Source organism: Tenebrio molitor, chromosome 8, assembly GCF_963966145.1.
Source record: "Tenebrio molitor chromosome 8, icTenMoli1.1, whole genome shotgun sequence".
Classification (NCBI taxonomy): domain Eukaryota; kingdom Metazoa; phylum Arthropoda; class Insecta; order Coleoptera; family Tenebrionidae; genus Tenebrio; species Tenebrio molitor.
Window position 1 is genome coordinate 6,933,816 of NC_091053.1, and position 10,243 is coordinate 6,944,058.

At 41.2% G+C, this 10,243-nt stretch overlaps 2 protein-coding genes across 2 annotated transcripts; one reads left to right on the top strand and one right to left on the bottom strand.

The window, feature by feature from the left end:
- D12 (YEATS domain containing 2 homolog D12) lies at window positions 1-3,597 on the bottom strand. The gene is made up of 8 exons (XM_069055580.1): window positions 3,454-3,597; window positions 3,113-3,325; window positions 2,380-3,067; window positions 1,664-1,809; window positions 847-1,604; window positions 528-795; window positions 236-479; window positions 1-192 (listed from the first exon to the last, which is right to left on the bottom strand). The coding sequence occupies exons 2-8, from the start codon at window positions 3,192-3,194 to the stop codon at window positions 75-77; spliced, it is 2,304 nt and encodes a 767-aa protein (XP_068911681.1). The 5' UTR covers window positions 3,195-3,325; window positions 3,454-3,597; the 3' UTR covers window positions 1-74.
- A 53-nt stretch (window positions 3,598-3,650) lies between these two features.
- AsnRS (asparagine--tRNA ligase) lies at window positions 3,651-6,302 on the top strand. Its single transcript, XM_069055581.1, has 9 exons — window positions 3,651-3,818; window positions 4,226-4,567; window positions 4,618-4,838; window positions 4,890-5,080; window positions 5,130-5,231; window positions 5,285-5,413; window positions 5,469-5,718; window positions 5,766-5,977; window positions 6,027-6,302. The coding sequence occupies exons 1-9, from the start codon at window positions 3,797-3,799 to the stop codon at window positions 6,208-6,210; spliced, it is 1,653 nt and encodes a 550-aa protein (XP_068911682.1). The 5' UTR covers window positions 3,651-3,796; the 3' UTR covers window positions 6,211-6,302.
- Window positions 6,303-10,243: the final 3,941 nt, after the last annotated feature.

A 10,243-nucleotide genomic window follows, 5' to 3' on the forward strand; every position in this document is an offset into this window, starting at 1 on the left:
TTTCGCTTAAAAAAATAATATATTCAATCACATTATCTCTGCAACATGCTATTCGTCGTGATGAATCTTCGGCACTAGGAGAAGTATTCGAAATTCCTTCTTTCCTTCTTGTACTGTTTGACGGAAAACATTTCAGGGCGCTCGTTGATGGCCACCTCGACATCCTCCTTATTGATAGCACTTGTGCTCGGACTAAAAATCGGTAAAGAAATCACACGAGAGCCTCGACACTCACCTCAAAATCCTCGTGCAAACTCGATGATTCTTCGCCCGTCGGATCAAATTCTCGGCTAGACACTTGACAGCTTCTAGAATCATGAGCTCGGCGCCGTTCACCCTCACCCCTTCGTCGATCTCCTCCGGCTTAAGAATAATCCCGCAATCCAGCGCGCTCTGTCTGACGTACGAACACTCGAGCTTCAAGTGCGGATCTGAAATGTCCACCACTTTGGTGTTGTTCTTCTTCGGCGACGCCACATCTGCAAACAACCACCTCAGATGACATTTCCACGCTGCAAGACTCGTACCTGTGTCGGAATCGACGTTGACGGTCACGTCCGGATCGTCGTGGCGAACACTCTTGACGAGATTGTTCTTGGCGAGCTTCGCGGACGTCGCGAAACACGACAACAACAGGTTCTTCTCGTCGGAATCGCGATTGAACAAGTCGTAAGAAATGAACGGGGTGTAGTCGTGCGATCTTCCGTACATCAGGACCGCCTTCGTGCTCCACTTTTCAGCACCGTGGATGCCCTCGGACACGAGAATACTCTTGATGATCCTGGCCCGACTCCACTAAAATCGCAACATAATTAGGTACACGAAAGCGCTCTCCATAAGACGAACCTCTGAACTCCGTCTTTTCCCGACGTTCCAACTAACGAACTCCTTCAAAGTGGACGCGGTGAAAGGGTAAACCCGTTTGTAGCTTACGTTGTTCGCTAGTTCGCTGTACAGAGGGAGCCTCTTAAACAAGTAAGGCAGCGCCTCACCCATATTCTTGAAGGCGTTTTTCGGCAAACTCACTTTAAAACTGTTCGATTCGTACTTATTCGGGACGTTGACCACATCTCGCACCAATCTAGCAGACGTCAGCTTGTTCCAATTGGTCAGGATGCAACCGTCGATTTTTTTTCCCAAGACGATGATTTTCGTATTGCTGAATTTGATGTCCTTTCGGTTGAGCGGCCCCAAATGATTGAAAGTGTTCGCAGTGATTATCGTTCTGTTTCTTCTGTCGTCCTCCTCCTCCTCCTTCGACTCGCGCAAATACGAGTCCAGACCGTAGATCAACTTGTTGGATTCGTCCTGTTCCACTTTCTCTCTCTTCACTTTGGGCAAGCTTTCGTACGAGGCGGGGCGACAGTACGGGTGGTCGAAAATGATGCGATCGTTCGTGGGTTTTTCATTGGTTTTGTTCTTAGCACCTGAACAGTAATCGTGTTCGGTACTGGTCGACGCTACTTCCGACAAATCCAACTCTTCGATCTTTATGTCTTCTTCTAAAATAAGTAGCGGGCAGTTGTGATTGTTCAATTCTGGTTCACACTTGAACGCGGATTTGTTGTCGTCGTAAAGGAACACGTCCACGAGGGTCTCGTTCCCTGAAAGTTGCCACAATCATCTCTCCAAACTTGACAGTTCACTTTTTTATCAGATTTACCCAAGGTTTGTCTTCCGCTGTACGTTTTGTCCAGTTTAATGTTGTGAACTACGTCGATCGGTTTGTTTAATGTTACTTTGAAGAAAATTTGTACCCTCACGGGGAATTCACCCCAACCTCGGCGAGACAAGTGAAACGGAGATTCGCTAAAATCAACAAACGTTAACGCTAATTAATTATTATCAATGCTAGCTAATTATGGAATTTTATTAACAAATAGTTTGAGTGATCCCCGCAGCGCGCTAGCGTACGGGCGCATTTTGGGGATATTATTCATCTTAAGTTTTTGTCACCGAAAATTTTTCTCGTTCAAATGACATTTTGAATTTGAAGTCAAAAAACTCGTATTTTGCTGCTTTGAAATTAAATTGGTGATTTTTTTCCTGATTGTTGGTTGTTTTTGTGTTTAGTGTTGTTATTGTTTTGTTATATTGGCTATTGATTACTATTTATTTAAGTGTGAAGCGCCCGTTTTGTGGTGCCCTTATCGGCGGAAATTGGCTCTTTCTCGTAAATATTTTCATAATGCATTTTTAATGAAATGAACAGCCCGGTTATAATACAGCAGGTCGTGCATCTGACATTCGAAGCTTACAGAATTTGCTATTTTTTTCCCAACGCAAGAGTAACACCGTGTGGCGCCCCGAGCGGCAACAAATGCAACCAATTTCAAGGCCACTACACAACTTCCACTCTCTCTAACCTTGAAAACTCACCTGACTTCAACAACATCGTGTGGCTTGTAAGAAGGGTGTAAATAATAGACAACTTTGTCGATGAAGTGGGACACGTCAGGCGCTTCCTTTGGTCCCCTAACATATACCATCCATTTATGCGTGAGGATGTCCTCCTCCGAAGAAGGCATCCACTTGGAAATGTTCCCCACAACAATTCTGTACTTAGTTTTCTTCCTATTCCTGATAAAATCTAAATTAGCTTCATTTTTATCGAGTACCTCATTAGTTATTGTTTCAGGCGATTGAGACACTTCTAAATCTAATTTGATTTTCTTGCTTTCTGGGGACTTTAGAGGAGGTTCTGGGGCCTTGTGTGATGAGCTGAAAGCATTCCTGGCGCTACTTTTTCTCTTGTCTTTTAAGTTCAAGTGATCAAGATTGTGAATATTTTTTCCTAGAAGCTTCTTAACCGCAGGATGAATCCTGTTTTGTTTGTCAGGAACAACAAAATTGTCAGAGGCTGAGGCCTCATCTTCTGTCCCACTGTACTCCAACTCTTTCTTTTTGTAGTAGGACATTATCAGAGCATAGCGCAGTAGATGCAATAATTTGCGCGCCTTGCATATTTGCAACTCAATCTCTTCTATCTGCTGTTGCCTTTGTATGATTTCTCTGTTGTATTCATCCTCTATTATCTTTTTAATCTTGCTCAAATTTTCCTTCTTGTCTAAAAATAAACGTGACTCACTTGACTCACCATTTATTCATTTACCTTCTTCCTCGTTCAGTTCTAAGGCCGAGTTGTAACTCTCATAGTCCGGATCTACTTTACCAGCTCCTCGATAATGATCCATCTTATCTACACACAAAAAGATAACCTCCTCTCACAATTTATTAGCTTCTTGATTTTTCCGTTGTGAAACAACGTTTTATGCTTCATGTCCACGCAAAAGCCCTCAGTATCATAATAAGCTCAGGTGTTATTCTAAAATAATAAGAGCTTAAAATAGCAGAGCAGGCTCTAGTGCGATTTTTACGAAACCGACTCGTCCAACTCCTCTCGCATATTTTAATTTCGCGTCAAAATCAAAATCTTGCCCTATTATTACTTACTCGAGTGCCTCATTATTTACTCTTTTTCTTCCAAATGAAGTTTTCCTCGTGTGTTATTATTGCATCCTCCTTACACCGACCCTGCCCCTACGATTTGATAAACTGCTCATCCCTCACCCCTCCTCACTCCTTTCCATGTCAAAATGAACCAATGACCAATAGCGAGCCGGCAGTGTGGATGTGAGTGGGGGAACAGTTTCCTGTGGCAAAAGTGACGTTTTGACGTTTAGCGGATGACGTTTCAGCTGCAATAAATACGAATTTCATCGGAGAATTGCATCAGATTTAAAGTGTGACCAAACAAATTAGGTTGTTCAACTCTTGAAGAGTTTAATTTTTGATAATGTCCGGTGATAGTGGAACTCGTGAGTATTTTCATTTAACCTAACAACTCGCGATAGCCGGCGTGGATCCCCGGCAAAATGATGAAAAAAATCACAGTTTTCAAATTAAAACGAGGAAAATACTTAGAATACATAGAAAAGGTGTCGACTTTTGAATTCCAAGTCCGCCGATTGTTGATTCTCAAAAAAATTGGCTGTTTTGTTATTGATTTTTTAAAAAAGCAGATCTAGGGACATCGAAATTCGTTAATTTAACGTAATAAAAATTAATAATGCTGCGGACTAGACTGCTGTTGCATTTCTGGCCTTTTTTAAAGGGACAGGGTGTAATTTTGAGTGGTATGGGAGGGTGTAGCGAAGTGGATCGTCAGTGTTGCCAACCGTTCCATCTCTCAATGCTCGCGAAATAAAAATTTTAATTGCTGCAGCAATTTACACTTCCGAGAAGGCCGGAAGCGATGAGACAGGTCTGGGCACCGAGGACAAGCCTTTCAAGACCATCCTCCAAGCCATGCGGCACGCCGGGGTCGAGCCCTTCCCGGCGATCTACGTGGACGGCAAAGAGGAAGCAAAATTCGCACCAGCGTCGAAATCCCAGTTGAAAAAAATCCAGAAGATTTGGTTGAGAGAGTCGCACAAGCAAGCCGACGCCGCCAAGAAAGAAGAAGAGGACGCGGCTAAACGCGAGAAGAATCTGGAAGAAGCTAAGAAGGTCATCGTGACGGAAGACAAGTCGCTGCCGACGGCGAAACGTATCAAAATCAGTCAAGGTAGAATTGCTTTTCTCACGAGAAAACTAGATTTCCACTGTCGGTTGTAGGAAAGGAACACAGGGACCAGAGAGTGAAGATTTACGGTTGGGTGCACCGGCTCCGACGACAGGGGAAAAACTTGATGTTTATCACGTTGCGCGACGGGACTGGTTTTCTGCAAACTGTCCTGACCGATGTGCTCTGTCAAACTTACAACGCAGTAATTCTGTCGACGGAATCATCAGTGTTGCTGTATGGAATGCTCACAAAAGTTCCAGAGGGTAAAATTGTAAGTCGCGTATTTATTATCGACTCTTGAGTGCAGTAAAATGTGGGGTAGGCTCCAGGAGGTCATGAACTCGTCGTCGACTACTGGGAGCTGATCGGACTGGCGCCACCAGGGGGTGCCGACTCCATCCTCAACGAACAAGCCCTCCCAGATGTCCAAGCTGAGAACAGGCATATCATGATCCGTGGGGAGAACACGTCGAAAGTGTTACGGATGCGATCGGTTCTTCTTCAGGCATTTAGGTGAACCTCCGATTTTTGTAGCCCTCGAATTTCCTAACTCCCCTTTCAGAGATCACTACTTGGACCGCGGTTACTGCGAAGTGACTCCACCTTCGATCGTTCAAACGCAAGTAGAAGGGGGCTCGACTTTGTTCAAAATGGATTATTTCGGGTACGTCTCGACTTACACATTTTTGACCCAAAGAAATATTTTTTTGTGATCAGGGAGGAAGCCTACTTGACTCAAAGCTCTCAGCTCTACCTAGAGACTTGTCTGCCGTCGATGGGAGACGTGTATTGTGTCGCCGAGAGTTTCAGAGCTGAACAGAGCAGAACCAGAAGACATCTAGCAGAGTAAGGCGTGTTTGCACTCGTGACACGTAGACAGAACAATTTTTTTTTTCTAAAGGTACACTCACGTGGAAGCTGAATGTCCTTTCATAAAATTCGATGATTTGCTCGATCGCCTCGAGGACCTCATCTGCGACGTGGTCGATCGCGTTTTGAAATCCCCCTACGCCGACATCGTGCACGAACTGAACCCCAACTTCCAAGTACCATCCAGACCATTCCTCCGAATGAACTATTCCGACGCTATCGAATACCTCAAAAAGAACAACATCACGAAAGAGGACGGCTCGTTCTACGAGTTTGGAGAGGTCTGTATGCCCGTATTATTTTCTTTCTTGACTAAATGTCGATGTAGGACATTCCCGAAATGCCCGAGAGAAAAATGACTGATCAGATCAACAAACCAATCATGCTTTGTCGCTTCCCGGCTAACATAAAGTCGTTCTACATGTCCAAGTGTCCAGAAGATCAACGTTTGACTGAAAGCGTAGACGTTCTGTTGCCCAACGTAGGCGAGATCGTCGGTGGGTCCATGAGGATACATGACTTGGAGGAATTGATGGATGGGTAATGACAATAATAATCTTAGATGTTTGTAATGACCGTTTTGGAACAGGTATAAACGTGAAGGGATCGATCCTGCGCCATACTTTTGGTACACCGATCAAAGAAAATACGGAACGTGTCCTCACGGTGGTTACGGTCTTGGTCTAGAGAGATTCGTGTGTTGGTTGCTGAACAGATACCACATCCGTGAAGTCTGTTTGTACCCTCGCTATTTGCATCACTGCAAACCGTGAAGAATTATTGGCAATGCATTTAACATGTTTTTTATCGCTTTCTTATGTCTACTGTATTGAATAAACACAATTGACATGAAATATCAAAAATACATTTGTTATTATTTTTTTAAATCTACATTTATGATCTTCGGGAGCTTTGATCTACGATAACAATAATAATTGTAGTAATAAATAATAATATTCGAAGCCCCTTAAATAAATTTGATAAACAAAAAATGTAGTAGGCTTTGAATTAAATTTGTCAAGTTTGACTTGACTGACAGGCCAGATGGCGACACTGTTCACTACAAATTTTTAAAGTTTTCCACCTAAAATGGTCAAATTCAACGGCCAAAACCAGACCAGAATATCCTGCCAAGTCAACGCCCCAATCCCACCGATCAGTTCCAACCATTACTGGTTCACCACGTACTACTCCAATCGAAGGATATGCCAGCCCTACGTAATGTGTTGTGGCAAGTCCCATCAATAATCTAGTGAAAATTGCGACTTTAACTTTTCAGAAAAATTCAAAGCGGATCAGCGACGCGACAAGAGCGAAATCGAAGCGAATCTAGCGGAGGGTTGGAAGGTTTTGAACCAGTTGCACTACAGGATACCCTACGGGCCGAGGGACGCTTGCGTAGTACAGGACCTGACCCAGCAACTTGTACCAAACAGCGTATTTGCGTAGCGTCTGCAATTAAAGGAGAACACGCTGGACGACGTTTCTTTCGAAGAGTTCAATTTTAATCACTGCAGAGCGATGTGCAGTCACAGGTGTAGGGAGGCCGTTAAGGAGATACTCAAGTCGAAGAACGCCGCGAGGCTCGAAAAGGTTAGCTTGATGATGTGCTATCTGCAAAGTGAGTTCGACACGTTTGTTTGATTGAATTAATCTTCATTGGTGTTTAGACGAGAACGCAAGGGCGCCGGTCAACATACAAGACACCGGTTTCACGAGGAAAAGAATGGGGGTAGAGAATTCTGTCGGTTTTCATCCTACCGAAGACGTTTTCAGGAATTTTTTGGGCTTGCGACATTTGGAAATAGATGTTTGCTTTGAGTGAGTGTGTTGATTAAACCTGTGAACAGCTGTGATAAGATCGGCGACGCTGCTGGGAAATCCCAACTGATTGAGGCAATTCTTATCTCTCTGCACCACTTAAATCCAGTTTCCTTTTATTTATATTTAGATAAATAATACACCTGTAATGAGAATGATTTCAGGATCACAAAATGCGCTCAATTCGGTCTAAACATTAGTTGTTTTTTAGAAATGAACAAGTTATTAAGTTCCTCCAAAAGAGCTCTGCCCACGTCTTTATTTTGTTGTTATAAATATATGTATAGTCTCACATCTGCCACGACTTCATTTTTGCCAATACAGAAAAAGCGGAAAATGTTTTGCTCATCGATCTTGTTACTTGGTGCCGAAAGTTTTGTTTTGTGGCTGTGCGAAAGACGTTAGTGATATTTTAATTTAAACTGCTATTTTTGAAAGATAAAACATTGTTTCCGATAATCTTAAGAAATGATATTTATGACCTTCAAAATGTATAATGTCGGTTTCGATTTTGTGCAAAAATTCGGTCTTCGAGCTACAGGAAGAATTAGGAACTAACTAAAACCCAATTTTGATATCTGAATTTTCCTAATGTTAAATTGATTTTTTTTACGTTGTATGTATTAATTTCAGAGCATTTAGAACATTTTGTAAACAATCCCATAATTTCCCATTTTGTGATGTTGACAATATTTTGAGGATTCTAGAAATTATATGATTCCATCTGAAATCAGATATCACAACAATCTCCAAAGTTATCATACAAAATCTGTATACGTGAAGGAAAAACTTTGTATCCCTTTTTAAGCAAATTGCGCGCACGGAGCAGTAGGAGATTTGGCATAGTTAAAGTTTATGTGGCGGAGTGCAGAAAAATAAAAATGTATGTATAATATACAGGTGTCCCCCCCAAAAAACGGGCGAGTCCATAGCTCCCTTATTTATCGGAGGATTTTAATTATCTACACTGCGTTTTTTATTTCGCTGAACATACAATGTAAAATGGAAATGGCTATGTTCAGTTCCAAAATGGACAATTCAATTCATTTGAAATAGGCAACCAAACTTACAGATCCATGAATCCCATGTTCAGTAAAATAAAAAACTCCCGGTATACATCAAATTAAATGGTTGTGAATAGGCTACAAAATGGCCCACTAAATTCACGTAAAGCCCCAAGGGCTTCAAGGTTAAACTGTCAAAAAATTTTTTTCAAATGCGAACACATACTTTTTTTGGTAATTCTGATAAAGATTTTTATTGTGAAAAGAACAATATATTACAAGTATAACTTACGTGCTTACTTACAATCATTCCCTACAACCTTTGATTTTATATACATTTATAAAATCAAAGCTACAACCTACAATACTTAATGACAACGTCAATCAATTCAAAGTAGGGTTAGAATCAGATAAGGGTTATTTCACATTAAAAGTCAAGACAGTGAGTAGCGTGAGTAGGTACATTTACACGGGCCGCTAACGCCGGTTTTATTTAAGCCGGTGTTGTTAACACCGGTGTTAATTGACGTGTAAATGGGATTCAACGCCGGTTTTACTAAAACCGGTTTACTAACGCTACACCACTTTACCAGAGATACTTTACCAACAGGCGTGACGTTACTAAGCGGGTCAGCGCCTCAGCGGGTGTAAAATGTACGTGTCGTGTAAATGGCCACCTTTGCTTAACACCGGTTTTGAAGCAGGTCTGCCAACACAAGCACAGTTGTCGTTGGCAACCGCTCAACAACAAGCGCCGACCGCCAACGCCGATCTCGAAGCATTTCGGTTGGTCACACTGCGAACTGCGAAGAGGTTTTAGCTCACACCATGCCCCTACCACGCCAACACCGATGTAGATTTTAACGCCTGTACAACACCTCTTGTGTAAACGCCCGTTTTAAACCAGTTTTAACAACACCGGTTTTAAATAACACCGGCGTTAGCGGCCCGTGTAAATGTACTCAATGACGTTGATGTACCACTTTTTTTGCCCGCAATAGTAGGTATAGTGGCGGCCGGGGAAAATGAGAATGACTTAAATCACTCTGGGCTGTATTCAAATAAAACTGTAATGGTTATCATTATAAAGATTTACGATAGGGCCAAATTTTTGCCTGTCACCACCTGCAAACAAAACCCTTCTTAAATCGTTCCTTCTAAGAACACAGGTATTCAAAGAAATCGGCCCCTGTCGTAAATCTTTATAATGATAACCATTACAGATTTATTTAAATACAGCCCATAGTAATTTAAGTCATTCCCATTTTCCCCGGCCGCCACTATATATAGTAGATATTAGTGTTGTGAGGTCCGGTAATTGACTTAGTCAATGACCCATTTGACCGGTCAATATTTGTCAATGACTTGACGTATTTGACCAGTCATTTTTTAAATTTAAATTTCCCGTTATAATGTTAAAGATTATAGGATATGATGACTGTTTGACTGATGAGATGAGGTTATGTTTGGTTGTCTGATGTCATTTACGTAGCTGCTGACAACGAAGAAATCGATTATGACAATAAATAAGTAAATTATGACAATGAAACATCTAAAACTTTAATAAAGATCATTGTGGAAAACGATTACCTAAGCTTTTTATCTAATAGGAAGAAATGGTTTTTGTTTTTCAATCGTTTTTGTGTCTTCTTAACATGACACGATATATTTTTATTTTCATTTTTAATTCTAAACGAATGTACTCGTACATATATCAAAAGAAACTAAAAAACTGAAAATACACACACACAGTTGTGTTGAAAGTTTTAAAGTGTTTTAAATTAACAAAAAGTTCAAATTCAAGCAAATATGTTAAAGAAAAATCAAAGTATAACTTCAAACAATTCAAACTTAACCTCACTTACACAAATTTAGAACAATAATTTATCGATCAATAAATCTTATAAAAAATGGAATTAAGAACCATTATTTGGTATTAAAATAATCCTTGACATTGAAAGAATCATTTTGTGATGTTTAA

Bases quoted from the DNA above. Each gene is read 5' to 3' on its own strand.
- D12 (XM_069055580.1), bottom strand. From the start codon at position 3,194: ATGGATCATTATCGAGGAGCTGGTAAAGTAGATCCGGACTATGAGAGT. The intron at 3,068-3,112 runs GTAAATGAATAA...GTTTATTTTTAG, and splicing joins AGAACTGAACGAGGAAGAAG to ACAAGAAGGAAAATTTGAGC. The intron at 1,810-2,379 runs GTGAGTTTTCAA...TGTTGATTTTAG, and splicing joins CACGATGTTGTTGAAGTCAG to CGAATCTCCGTTTCACTTGT.
- AsnRS (XM_069055581.1), top strand. From the start codon at position 3,797: ATGTCCGGTGATAGTGGAACTC. The intron at 3,819-4,225 runs GTGAGTATTTTC...TAATTGCTGCAG, and splicing joins GTCCGGTGATAGTGGAACTC to CAATTTACACTTCCGAGAAG. The intron at 5,978-6,026 runs GTAATGACAATA...GTTTTGGAACAG, and splicing joins TTGGAGGAATTGATGGATGG to GTATAAACGTGAAGGGATCG.